The 15,172-nt window shown below is 32.0% G+C and overlaps 1 protein-coding gene across 1 annotated transcript; it reads left to right on the top strand.

The window, feature by feature from the left end:
- Positions 1–10,740: 10,740 nt before the first annotated feature.
- LOC132627374 (uncharacterized) lies at positions 10,741–15,140 on the top strand. Its single transcript, XM_060342687.1, has 3 exons — positions 10,741–10,899; positions 12,262–12,906; positions 14,786–15,140. The coding sequence occupies exons 2-3, from the start codon at positions 12,347–12,349 to the stop codon at positions 14,853–14,855; spliced, it is 630 nt and encodes a 209-aa protein (XP_060198670.1). The 5' UTR covers positions 10,741–10,899; positions 12,262–12,346; the 3' UTR covers positions 14,856–15,140.
- The last annotated feature ends 32 nt before the right edge of the window (positions 15,141–15,172 follow it).

The raw sequence follows: 15,172 nt of genomic DNA, 5'->3' as shown, positions 1-15,172 counted from the left end.
TGTCATCCATCTTGAGCGAGTTCAAGTTTGAATCCTGGCTCCTGATGATGAAATCGCCTAGCGAGTGTTTTAACCCCCAAAAAATGAGATTTTAAATGTGAATATGAATTAATCGAATTTAAAACAGGTATGAAACATCGAATATTAAACAAACAAAGAAGCATTAATATTCAACGGTTGAGTTTGCTTGTGTTAGTCTTTCGCGCAATTATTCCTTTTTTCTGTTTGGTTAAATCCAATTGTCCTGAAAATGACTGCAAAACTAAAATTGTTTCTTTCTTCCTTTTTTGGCTCTGTACAAGTTTCCTCCAACTGAATATTTAAAATGTTCTGAACCTAACCGTTGATATTTCTCCCACACAACCTCTTATTGGGTTATACTTACTGTAGTTATAAGGAAGCACAAGAGGTTGTGTGTGGGAAATCTCACACACTATTTGTTTCATCCAACAATTATTTTTCTAATACGTACTCCCTACTCAATCTCATTTGGACCTCTCATTCAAACTCCCCTTATCCTTTCTATTTTCCTTAGAATACTATTTCGTCCTAATAGACATTATTTGTAGATAATGAAATGTGATTCGATAAATCAATGTTTGTTTTATAATTTTGTTTATTATTTAATTTTAATTTGAAACGGATGAAGTTGAAAATTTGGTTGAATATTACTTCGCGTGAAATAATGGTTTTTTCTGTCACAAAATGAATTCAACTTTTTTGAGAAATTAACGTCCAAACATACTTTTGACTTCTAGATGCTCTTTTTCAACTTTAACTTCTAACGATCATTTTTTTTTTTTTTTTTTGGGAAAAGGGCCTGATTTGCCCCTCTACTTTAGTAAAAGGTTCATATTTACCCCCCGTTATACTATCAGGCCATTTATACCCCTACCGTTAGAATAATTACAATATTTACCCCTATATTTAACCCTTATCCACTGTGGCCAATGTCGTGGGGCAGGCCTGTCCACTGTGACCAATTACATTGCCACGTAAGAGGCCATGTCAGCAACCCAATTAAATTAGTCCTAAAATTAAAAGATCAAATAATGCCTTCTTCTTCACCATTAAAATGCCATTAAAATGCCTGCTTGATTCCTGCATAAACATATATGTGTTTCTTCAAAAAAAATTAAAGACCAATGCATTTAAAGGGCAATCCGCACAAAAAAAAAAATGAAGAGCAAAAATTAAAGACCAGTCCAATTCGTGCAATTTCTTCAAGCAGTGCAGCAGATTATAGCACCAGATAAAAGCAAATCATCATCACAGCCCATTTTTCAGATCAATCAAGATCAATAAAACACTTTTTCCTCATTTTTAAGCTAGAATTTGATAAAGAACTTGAACAAAAACTGCAAAATCCTCTTTTTTTTTCTCCAAATACCTCTTTTTTAAGCTAAAATCCATCAACAAAAACTGAAAAAATCCCTTTTTTTCTCCGATTACCTCATTTCTGAGCTAAAAATTGATAAAGAACTTCAACAAAAACGAAAAAAAAAAAATCCCTTTTATCTCCTATTAACTCATATTTGAGCTTAAGTACTTCAACAAAAACTTAAATATCCCTTTTTTCCTCCAATTACCTCAACTTTTAGCTAAAAATTGCTAATGAACTTCAACCAAAAACAAAAACCAAAAAAAAAAAAACTTTTTTCTCCGATTACCTCATTTTTAACCCGAAATTTGCTTCTATGTTTCTGCAGGAAACCATATATGCGTTTGGCCATAGATTGCAAGTATATGTCTGCTTCTGCTGCTACTACTAGAGCTGTTTTTCGCAAATACCCACTTTTTAAGGAAATTTTTGCGAGAATTTGAGGGTCAAAAATTAAAGAGCAACCCTAAATAGGGACGTTTGTGCCAATGACCCATCTTTAAGAGTTGGGAACCTAAATGACGTGAATAAAAAAGGGCTATGATGATTATATTCTGGGCTAATAATCAATTCTTGAACATGTTGAAGACAACACTTTAATGGTGAAGAAGAAGAAGACATTATTTGATCTTTTAATTTTAGGATTAATTTAGTTGGGTTGCTGACATGGCCTCTTACGTGGCAATGTAATTGGCCACAGTGGACAGGCCTGGCCCACGACATTGGCCACAGTGGATAAGGGTTAAATATAGGGGTAAATATTGTAACTATTCTAACGGTAGGGGTATAAATGGCCTGATAGTATAACGGGGGGTAAATATGAACCTTTTACTAGAGTAGAGGGGCAAATCAAGCCCTTTTCCCTTTTTTTTAACTTCACCTGAATATTATCCAAACGGGCACCACACTTTGTGTTTGCACAAAATTATATAAGTGTATCATGATCAATGATAAAGTTGAAGAGTATATATTGATTAATTAAACTTAAATGGAGTAATAAGAATTGTTTGCACAAATCACATGTCATGTGTTTATTCAATTGGTGTAAGCGCAACGTGAGCAAGTTTTGTCAGCAACTCCTCCCCTTCCCCTCCGACCCCCGATATTCCTTAATGACTTGGCTTTAGGAGATAAAGGTCCTCTTATATTTTTCACCCGTCTATGAAGGGCTTTTGAATCCGTCTCCATGGAGATCTCCAGATCCTCAATCACAATTGAGATGGGACTAATATCTTTGGGAAAAAAAAATTATCACTCAGTTATATCATTGACGCTGATGAGGCCTCCTCTTCTACTTCAAAATTAGTTTCATCCAGCCCTATTTAAAATTATTTAGGACTTAGCGAGTAAAATAGTTTGAGTAGTCGCATTATCAATTGTTATACACTAGAAACTACAACAGTGAACGAATTGATAGGAAATACTGGCATCTTAGATAATACTGGCAAAAATAGTGTCATAGGATTTAAAAGAATTTCTTTTAAGATTATAGAGTGGACAGTTAAGTCATAAAGCGTACAAGAGATGATTTGGACATTTACTAAAATTGGTTACAAATACAATTGATTTTCAGATTTTACTTGCTCCATTTTTATGCTTGGGACTAGGAATGAGTATGTATAAGACAGATAATCTAATATATCAACCGACAATTATTACGAGGTACTATAAACTAGTATAATTAATGATGTCCACAAACTAAGAATAAAACCTATCTAAAGAAACCCTACTATAAAACAAACTATCTGAATTCAGCAGTGTCTTACATGTGACTGTTAATAGGGTGGGCCAGCAAGCTTATTAGGATCCAAGGTTTTTTTTTTTTTTTAACAGATAATTTTTTTCTTGTTTATTTTTGGATGTACAATTTCTTTTCTTCCATTTAGCCAAAGGACACTCAAAACAAGTACATGTTCGAGAATCATTAAACAATTCCTCATCAATCTCGGATTCTTTTAATATAAACAGCAATTCAAGTAATTTAATTTACTAGTATATAACAATTATTGGACAAACAAATATATTAGTATGATCAGTTTATGAATGTCAAGTTCTATATCACCTTTGTGAGTGTTCATGATTTCTTCTCTAATTTTAATTTCGGAGGCACTACAAGAAAAAATATATTTGGCAACAATTTTTTTTTGTTATCATAGATTGATTATTGTTACAAAAAGTACTTTTGACAATAAAAAAATAATAATTGTTGCATAGACTTTTCCCAACGGCTGTTATTGCAACAACGTGCAACAACTTTTTTTGTTGTTGCCAAAAGTATTTTTTGCAACAATAATCAGTGCTATGACAACAAAATTAAATTCTTTGGCAACAAAAAAGTTCATCTGCCAACAATGAAACTAAGTTGTTACCAAATATTAAATTTTTTGTTGCAATTTCTATACTTTCTTGTAGTGAGGTGTTAGTTTGGAGATAACGTTTTCTAATTTAACAAGTGGATATGTTCGTCGATCATTCATGGAGTCAATTCCTCAAATGGTTATTGAACTTGTAGAAAAGTCCTACCAAAGTAACTTTTGAATTTTTTTGGACAATAAGGTCATCAAATTATGCCCATATTTCCAAAAAGGTAAAATGTTCCATTTTTTGACATAAGACCCCTTGACTTATTTTTAAATTATATAACCCATTTGAATAGTTCTATTTTATTTTCAAAATGTGAAAAATATTAATTCAAACAAAATTTTCAAAATATTGCAAAATTGTGTCTAAAGTAGAAAATAAAAGGATATAGTTGACTGATAGTAGAATTAAGCACGATGCTTAATCATAGATTTTTTAACTGATTATAAATAATTTTTCCTGATATATAAAATTTTCGATTATCAAAAAAAAAAAAATTACTATTTTTATTTTCTTGAAGATGAACTTGAAATATTTTGATTTTATTTAACTACTACAAATAAGTGGATTACAATTAATATAAATATTTTATATTTTTAGAAAGTATACAACTAATTGTAAAAATGTTTTCATTTTTACGAAGTAGTTATCCAACACGATTTTTTCTTTGAGAAAATTTATCCAAATATTATACATGCATCATGCATCTATATAACGTGTCTCATGAGTTTCAATTATGTCCAAGCACTTTCATTCAATAAAATGTTTAACTTCCTGCTTTGAGCAATAAAAAAATATTAAAATAGTTCAAAAGAAGTTGATATAACAAAGAAAATCTAATAGCATACTTAAAGTTTGAATTGTGATATTGTTTTATTCTTATAACTTGACATAATACTTTGATTTTTTATTATTAAAAGATGAAAATATTATTTGAACAAGAATTTCAGAGTACCGAAAAGTTGTGCCTAGATAATGAATTTTGTAATTTAAAAATGGGTTAAGGGGATTATGTCCAAAAATGGATTGTTTTACTTTATTGAAAACTAGGGCATAGTTTGATGACCTTATTGTCCAAAAAATAACAAAAGTTACTTTAGTAGGATTTTTTTACAAGTTCAATGACCATTTGAGGAATTGACTCATCATTCAAGTGTTTTTCGTTGTTGTAGCAGTTGATATAGTGTAAGGATAACAATTTATTCTCTAGCTATTGTTGGAAATATTAATAATATTAATCAGTAAAACGAACAAAAGGATAGAATAAACTTATCGGATCAACGCTGCATCGTGGCAAGCTACTGCCTTGAAAGTAATTTCGTACCAACTACGGTGCAAATCGTTTAGTCCGGTCGCTCCCAAAGGTTCCACAACACTCCCAAACACTTGCACTAGTGATTGGAAGGTTGCACAAATTGAATTGGCCAGAAAACAGAAAGAAAAGCAGAACTCTGAAGAAGAGATGATTTTCGGTGTTGTAATTCACCAAGAAGACTGATTAATATAGGTTGAAAATATGAAGGGGTCAAAGAGGATTAACGGGTCATTTACTCACCATTAAAAAGACCTTAATGACCCATTAACATGGCTATTCAAATCCATAATAAATCAGCCTCTAAATGAGAATTGAAGATGTGAGGGGTTATTGATTTTCTTTGCATTACAGATTATTATTTTCAACAGATATACTTGATTTTTTTGTGTTTATAGAAATAAAAAAGTCACCCAAACTCGGGATCAATAATCTAATCAACCTTTACAAATTAAGTTTCAAGGTAAGATAGGCATTTTTGTGACTTAGGACGAAAGTAGCAAATATCTTGCATGTATAAGATATATTTAATAGTGCTTTCCAAGGGATTTTTAGAGATGATTAAAAAAAATTGCTAGGATACTCGGTAAAATATATCTATTCCCATCAAGTATTGCCACAGAATTATGCAGCATCAAATTAAAAAGCTAAAATTTGCAACAAAAAAAAAATGGATATAAAATATTGATACCGGAAACAAAGTACCTGCTTGTTATCAAACTTATCAAATAAGAGGAGACATGTAATATCACCCTCCTAAGGCTATAATTGAAGATCGTAAGTATTTGGTGGAAGCAAACAACAAGAATTTGATAATCAGAAAGAATAAGCCAAAGGAAATAATGTTTCTTCTCCTGACAAATTTGAGCTGTGTGACTTAGTGAAAGCATTTAAGATATTATTTAGTTAGATCTCCAATGTAACAGCAAAAAAAATATAGACTATCAATAGTGTATTAGACTCCTCTTGGGGTCTAATTGCTAAAGTTTTCAAACCTGAAAGGACCTAATAACGATAATAACCCCATTTTTTTCCAGATTGACTTTCATCCCAAATACTTTAGTTTTCGTCCCCCTAATATCAATAATAAATTTAAAAATAACGGAGAAAACTAAAATAAAAATAAAAAATACTATCGTGTCTCAAAAATAAAGAGGTACTCTTTGATAGGCAGTAGACTCAAGTAGGGTAGGGACAATTCTAAATGGAGACTTTAATTAATTAGGTAGTTCCATCAAAGTGCAGTTCTGGATTAAGTTTATGTTTGTGTTTAATCCTTTTATATTATGATCTATAAATTTGACCTACTTTGGGGCTGCATGCAATGATACAAGCACGACTCAATGAACTAACAATAGTAAAGCAATTGTATATACAGTATCTTTTTTATACGAAGAGAAAAAGTAGAGAGCCCTTGGAGTACTGCAATCTGCAAGAAAGGATATGTAATGTCTTTTTAGGACATTCAGTGAGACCAAATTAGAATGGGCACAAATAACAAAGAAGAAATAATAGACTTGCACAAAGATTGAGTTTTTGTAATATAAAAAAAAGCTGATTTACAAAAATGTCTCTTTTTAAGCATTATTTAGATGTTGTCCATATGTATTAAAGTCATGCAAATATAGCTATGATAAATTATATATCTAGATTCGATCTAATATTTGTTCATGTATGATTCAATCTTAAAAATAAAATATTGAACTACGATCTTAGATCGTCATCTAATGTTTTTCATAAAATTTTAGTTTTTCTAAAGAGATCTTTAAATTATAGTCTAAAAGATTCATAAGCTAAATAAAAAATAATTACTAAATAGCTATCTTAAAAAGGACAACTGCGCAAACATTTCAATTTAAAAAATCACTTTTAATTTAGCCTCTTTTTTTTGTTACTTTTAATTTAGCCTCGTGAGTCATGACATAGTTTTTTTACTCAATAAAGAATTCCTCCTTCAGTCTTTTGTTGCTTTAGATATTATAAAATCGATAGATTTCGTTATCACGTACAAGACTATATATAGTTCTGTTACATTAATCTTATTTCTTCAATTTTAGTCGATCTTTATAGATTGTTTCTTTTATACAGAATGGCGTGACAAACACACGATGCTTGTAACTATGCTAATATATACACATATTATTTAGCGTGATAATGTATGGGAAATGAATACAAAAGAGAACTCCAACAAAATTTTAATCTTTCTTCAAGATTTGATAATGGAAGCGAAGAAAAAAAGGGAAAAGGAAAAGAAGGAATTGGAGCCACATACTGTTTCTTTTGTTTAGATTAAGTAATACAACAGATCGATTTTATAAAAGATTTTCTCATTATAAAAACACAAAAGAGGTCCTGTGCATATGAGAATGAACTGTCGAGAGAAATAACTAGCTAGGGACAGAGCTATAACTAGAGAAAGGTAAAAAAAAAATCTATATATAAGTCAAATATTAGTTTACATGTAAGAAACAAATTTAAAATATTCTAAGGGACTTTAATTAAAGATGACTCAATAAGAAAATGAAAAAAGAGAAGTAAAGAATAAACGAGAGGCAACCACAGACTATGTTGCTACTTTATATATTTTAATTAATTAGGTTAAGCACTTTACAACTAAAATAATTTATCAGATGATACTATAGATGATTTTCTGAAGGCTTAATGCATATGCAGCCTCTTAAATTTGTCTTTTTATTTTGGTACCTCAACTAAGTTTTGTTCTTATTGAACCTCTGAACTCGTCCTCAAGTGTGTCTATCAAAGACAATCTGACTTGAATACTATTCTATCTGCAATGTAGCAGCATACTAGTACATATTCTAATTTAATTATGCCATCTTTTAGCTAAGATTAACAGCAATTGAGAGGGAAAAAAAAAGTAAGCTCTTAATTAAGCTGGTAGTGTAAGAGTAGAACCAACAGAAACCGACACATCCATGACCTAAAGATAGCTTACCACACGTCTAAAATATTACTTCACCTTCATTACATAATTTGATTTTTCTTCTAATAAAAATCAGATTTAGAGGGTTTGATAGACACGCTTGAAAACGAGTTCAGGAATTCAATAGGAACAACACTTAGTTAAGATGCTAAAATAAATTAAAAATAAATAAATTTAGAGCTGCATATGTATTAAGCCTTTTCACATTATTATTATTATAAGGAAAAAAAAAAAAAAAAGGAGAAAAACGGGCCACAGTTTAACAGAAGGGGCAGTAGCATCACAAAGTTGACTTTGACAAAGGCCAAACCACAAAAGAAGAGGCAAAAGATGTTGTTCCAGACAGGTTTGGAAAAGATACGATTCATTATTAGAGTTTATAAGACCCTTTCATAATAAAAGGAAAAGAAATGAGTTTTAACTGTTATATATGTACTTACAATATGAAATAGTTTTACATCATTATGATTCATGTCAAGGTGACAGGGAATTACAATATCAATTGTAGGTGAAATTTGATAACAGAAAAATAAAGTTAATAATATATATTACCTTCAACAAGTACAAATATAAAGTAATTCTACCATCAAAGCTTGGATAGATGAAAAAAAATTACCTAATACTTTTATCTATAATAGAAATTTGATTATGAAACCTCACGATTCTTAACATATTTCATTGAGTACTAGATTATCTCTTTGAATGAAAATACTAATTTTTTTTTATACAGTCCGCAGATAAATTAATTTCAAAGAAATGGCAACTTTTCCACTCCACCCCATTAACCTTCGTCCTTGTCAATTCTCACTGAGCTGACTTTCTACATATCCTAATATGCGATACGAATACTTATCAAAGTCCACGGTTTTAAGTTACTAATTTAAAGAGTAAGAAACAAATAGCATATAAACTTTGCTTTGTTTTAAATATTTTTCAAGAAAAGTAGAAGTTGCTTATATACAAACACAATTATATATTCAGAGTCAACAAGTAATCTGTTTTGATTACATGTTCTTACTAATTTATAACTTAAGTTCATTACTTTGGAGAATCGATCCTTCCCATCATCCTTAATTGTGTAAATTAATAGGCGAAACTCATTTCTCCCTTTAAACTTTGCTTTAAAAATTACGTAGTTAAATAATTTTGATCAACCATTGATATGAGTACCAGATACTTCTTTATCTCCCTACCCTTAACTAAAATATCACTTTAATAGCTGATCTCATATATATACTAATAAAATAGTTGATTACCTACATTCTATTTTTCTTGTTTTACCGACCGTCAATTCCTTTATTACGTATTATTAGTATTTTTTTCTTTTGGAGTCATAGTGATGTCAACTTAACTAACGGTTCAGACAAAGAATAATTGGATTTTTGTTTAGATACATCTTTAACATTGAGCTCATGGCAGTAAAACAAAATCTTGGACTAGTCAAATTCGTCAACTTGCATTAACAAATTGACTTTTCTATATTTATTATTTGTTTGTGTTTCTCTCTGAATGAATATATAAGCATGCCATTTTTTGTCATACATTTTGTGAACACCAATTGTTTTAGGGTATGTTACATTTGACCAAAACATGGACAGGTTCAGTCTCAATTGAGAGTTAGGTCAATGTGAAAATTAATTCCTCATTAATGAGAGTTGCCACTCCCTATTTGACGTATTCCAGATTTTCAGTTAAGCTCTCAAATCCTCTTCCATTCAAAAAGAAAATAGTAATTGTATCCCAAAGTGGAATTTCGTTTCCCTTTTCTAAATTAATGCCAAAATGAGCTCAATAAGCCGTAAAACCTCAAACATTTCTAATTGAGATTGATGTGTTTAACTAAAGGAAATAACATATTTCATGTAGTTAACTTAATTACCTAATAAACACTTGAGAATACACGCAAAAGTTTTATCAAAATTTAAACCGAAAGTGTCTAATAGAAACACTTTTTCATATATATTCAGGTGCTCAATTGGAATAATCTATAGGTCGAGTATCTAAATAAAATTTATAACCAATTTAAGTGGTTGTCATGTATTAAAACACAACTCATCAAGTAGTAACAATAACCACCTTTTGGCTGGAAGATTTTTATCCTTTTTAGTGGGCTTATTTGACCCCAATAACAAAAATAACAAAGTTAATTTAAGAGTCCGTTTGGCCATGGTAACTTTTTTTTTTTTCACATTATTTGAAAATCACCGCTGATCATGAAAATTTCAAATACAATTTAAAGTTTTATTTGAAATTTTAAAAAACACCTAAAATCTTGTTTTCACTTTTTTAATTTCACTTTTAATACATTTAAACAACTAAATATTCTTTGTAAAAAATTATAACCAAACACAACTCCACCTTCAACTCTAACTTCAAAATTCCAAATAAAATGAACAATATTTGATTTTCATGGGCAAACGCCTACTAAGTAGTGATTGAAACACAAAGAATAAGGAAGTAAAAAAGACGTAATGGTGTTGAAAACAAAAACAGTTCCACTTATAGTTTACACTTCATCCACTCGCTTTCCTAAAAGCTAAAACTGAAGAAGGACATAAATCCACAGCATTGTTTGTTATATACTAACTTTTTTGTTTAATTAAAAATAGAGGCAATCAAAAAGGGACCCATCACTATCATGCGCCACAGAGTCACTATCCCCAACTCTCCATTTTTATTATTTTACCAATTAATTTATTCACTTAAAACTAATACTAACAATTTTATTTTAGTACAATTTCCTAATATATACTACTATTCAGTAACTTCAATAAGCATACTCCAATAATATATATATCCCCATAACATAAGGCAATTTCTTCCTCTTTCAGCTCTTCATTTCCTCGGCGACTTTTTTTGTTCAACCACACGTTTTTTTGCCTAGAATTTTCTCTCAGATCTGTGAGTATTTTTATATCTGTGATTTGGATTTTGTTTACTTGATTTTCTAGTGGTAAATGTTTATTTTGCTTTGCTTTGTTCTGTGTGTGATTTAGAAGTTTCTAGATCTTTTCACTATATGTGACTGAGAGTTTTATACTCTTAATACTGCTCGGTTTATTCTTTGCATTGAAGATATTTATTAAAGTACGACTAGATGATTTTTTTTTTTTTTGTCTCTCTAAATTGTTGTTTAGTTGATTTTCTAGTGTTAATGTTGAATTTGCTTTGCTGTTTTAGATCTTTGAATATGTGATTGAGTGGTTTATTTTGCTTGTTTAATTGTTAATTTTGTGTAGATTTGTTTTGCATTCGAGATTTTTTGTTAAAGTGCGGCTACAAGTTTTTTATTTTTTTTATTTTATGTTGAAGCACAGATTAGTTTCGTGTTTTTTGTTAATAATTTTAGTTTTTTAAGTTTGATGTTTTTTTGAGTGTTATTTGCCTTTGATCTGTGGTGTCAATGCAAGTGTTGACTTTAGTGTCCACCTAGTTTGACTTCGATTTGACATATCTTGAACTGCTTTGTAGCATATGTTGAAGAATTGTATATTAAATTAATTTGATTGAAAATATTTTAACTATAATCCTTTTTGACAGTTATCTAGTGTTGTGCATTCTTACTGTGTGGAGTTGTGGCTGCAACAATTATTTAAGTAAATTAGTCTTAAAAAATAAATAGTAGTACAACCAGCCAGCAGGAGCACTCATATTAGTCTTTTGTGCATACAATTTCTTAGGCGATTTAATAATAACTGCCTTGTTTCATTTTACATGACTGGATTTGACTGAGTAGGGAGCTTAAGAAGTTAATTTGACTTATCTATTGTGTAAGTGAATCTGGAAGAAAAAATTAGAGTAATGGTTAAAAAGTCAAAATTTCACCTCGAAGTTTAAAATAGTTAAATGAATATGAAGTCTTACTCCAAGCTTAGCGCAAGGGGCAGGTTCGAGTGCCGCCCCATGCGATCTAAGGCTGGTATTTTAAGTAGAGGAGGGTAGGGGGGTAGGTCCATTGCCCCCCGAGTTTTGAAGGTTGCAGTTGGTCTTAAGGGTTGGCCCTAGACGGATTTCTCGGTCATAAAAAAAAAAAGAATTCATTATGGCTATGGAAGTTGTATAGAAGTGAAATGATGTCAAACATTTTAAAATGTCCCAAAAACGGGACTAGTGCAACTTAAATTGAAAAGCAAGGAGTATTAAACTCTTATACGTGTTTACAGAAATTATTTTTGTATAAATGAATTGTGTTCTACGTGTTCCTTTTTTTTCTATATTTGTGAAATTCCATATGCTGTCCATCTGACAAGCAGTTATGGGCAGTGTGAGGCAGGGGCTGCAGCTTTTTTTGAAGGTGGAAGTAGCTCTAGACACAATCATTTGCATGTTGACCAGATGAGCAGAACTGATGTTATTTGCAGTAGAAGGAGGAGGTTTCTTCTCGTCTTCAGCTTCTGGATATAGTAAGGGCCTGACCCTTCTACTCTTGGGTCAGAAGAACGAAGAGAAGCCCATGAGAGTTGCACCGTGGAACCAATACCAGTTGGTGGACCAAGAAACTGATTCTCATCTCCAGCTGGCTTCCGGGAAGAACAGGCTTGTCCGCGGGTGCGGCTCCTTTGTATGCTTTGGTCGTGCCGGCGCTGGACTTGAGAGCGCATCTCCCCTTAAAGTCGGCCCTACCCGACAGCCAGAAGTCTTGCCCAGCTGTGCCGCTTCTGACAAAGGCAACGATCAGCTGCAATGCGTTAATATTATTGAAGACAGTTATATCTCACCAAAGGTTGCTCTTAAGAGTAGCTTAAAAAAACCAGTGAATAGTGTTCCCATTTCTGGTGGCAATGGTAATGAACGTGACACAATTTCCGAAAAGATTGATGATGCCCCCAATCCTGTGGAGAAAAGGAAAGTGCAGTGGACAGACACAACCGGAGGAGAGCTTTTTGAGATAAGGGAATTTGAGCCCAGGTATGAGCTCCATTTCGTCATCTTTAATCTGATGTTTGTTTCTTACTGGTTCGCATTCTAGGCATTGTAAACTTTTTTACTAACTACTAAGGACATTCCAACTTTAAATGGTTTTAGTGATTTTAGTTCCAAAAATTTCGTCGTGGCTGCTAAAAACATTGGACTATTCATGTCAGATGGGGATCTAGACATATCCTGAAAAAATTGCTCGCCTAAAAAACTCTTGAAATGTCCTGATTAAGGCTTACATGCTGAATTCCATGGTTATTCAACTTAATTCTGTGTGCCTTGACTAATAGGCATGTTATTTGATGGTAGAATCAAAGGTTGTCTCTGACATCTTAGGCAGGTGGCAGCATGTCTTTCAATTATTCTTGTGAACCACAGCTTCAGGGCACAAGATAGATTTGATAAGACTGTATAGATTTGATAAGACTGTTGTGGTCCTTTCATTTGTAGCTTTATGAAGTATAATGCCCCATGATGCTGCAAACTGCTTATCATTTTCAAGAAGTCTTCATCTTGTCCTTCTTTACATTATCTACTTCAATGCTTAAAATTTCTGGTATTCAGTTTGTGGTAGAAACATAAGGTGCTGGAGATGATAATTTTTATATGGACATGCAGAGTAGATGCCCTTAAATATCTAGAGGCCATATCTACGGTTTAGCAGCTTGCTTTTCTGCAATTTTTAAATCCTCTGCCATCTTGATTGTTGCATCTTTTCACGCTAGTATCCTTAAAGTCTCAGGCGTACACTCTGAAAAAGCAATCTTTCCCTTGCTTAGGAGAGTACATCATTTAGCATTTTCTTTTTTCTTCTTTTTTTTTGCAAGAAATTTTTATAAGTATTTTATTTTGTTATATATTATAAATTAGTAGTTCCTGACATGAGATTGAGGTGTTGTTGATTGATTGAGTGTTGAAGCTGCCCTGTAGTCATCTAAGATATTACGTGTGCAGTAAACTTTCTGGAGAAGGGAACAGATTCCTCATAGATATCCACTTGGTTTCTTTAATCACATAGATACTCATTTTCCTTCCAAAGCAAGGGATGGAACAGAAGAGATTTTGGCTAGAGAAATAAAAAGTTGTCTCCAGTTGTCAACTGTGAGAAAGGGCCTGAGATTTAGGGCGCTACTGAAAGAGGTAAGCATGAAACTTTCAGTTGGAACAGTAAAAAATTTAGGATGTATTCAACAGAAGGTGAGGTGGTTAGAAAGGGAGTTTCAGCCTGGATTTTTTCATTTGGAGCATAAGATCAGAGTTGTTTATTTGTACTATATATTATAGTATCTCCAGACTCCAAGTGTCTGAGTTTATCAGATGTTTTAGATATTTTATATCTTCTTCGATTGTGGCTGAAGACTTTTCCTCCTTATCCGCACAATTGTGGGTTTGCTATCTGGTGTTTTGTCGCAATTAAGAGCCATGATGCTCTCAAACATGAAGTGTGAAACAACTCCAACGTCTGAATTGATTTCAATTTTTTTTTTCTTGTGATTAGCAGAACGTCTGCAAATTTTCAGTTTATAAGTATGGGGATCATCTGAATTTGCTTTTCTTCCATGAGTTGATATGTACCTACAGATTCATAACTAGTAGAAACTTTGGTCTGAGGCTTGTCGTTTTCATAACGAACACTTCCTACTTCTTTGTACAAGCATGCATATGTGTAATTTTTCCTGAAAGATTGTGTGTTTGTTGTATGTCGATCCCTTTTCTGGTGAATAGTCACTTGCTTTCATATATTCAGGTTGCCAGCTTCTTAAGTTTTGCATTTTACTTTACATCTGTCAAGTGACCCTTTAAACTGATTCTTTCATTGTGCCAAGCATGCGAGTCTTTTGTGCTTACTTTCATGTACTTGTGATTGCAGCGATGAGGGTGAATCAGATGATGAATTTGAGAATGGAAGTGAAAGAACTTGTTCTTGCAAGATAATGTAATTTTAGCTCCTTATAGTGGGCTGATTTTTGGGTAGGAAGGCAATAATCGAGGTGCTGCAGATATTTTTACGTGGAAAGTTGGTTTTGAGACGTGCCTTGCTCAACTATCATTCGATACAATTGAAATTTGAGGCTTTATTAGGTAGTGTCGTCAGTTGATCATGGGCTTTTCTGGTTTTGGCTGACTAATCTATTGTCTATATTCAAATTCTTGGGTGACATTTTTGTTTCTCTGGGGTCTGCTCGTCCATTGTTTTCATAATTACATATTTTATCTTTATCTTTTTTGATCTTCTTGTTTAAAAGATTTCTGGTCT

Source organism: Lycium barbarum, chromosome 2, assembly GCF_019175385.1.
Source record: "Lycium barbarum isolate Lr01 chromosome 2, ASM1917538v2, whole genome shotgun sequence".
Taxonomy (NCBI): Eukaryota; Viridiplantae; Streptophyta; class Magnoliopsida; order Solanales; family Solanaceae; genus Lycium; species Lycium barbarum.
This window is presented reverse-complemented; position numbering and strand designations above follow the sequence as displayed.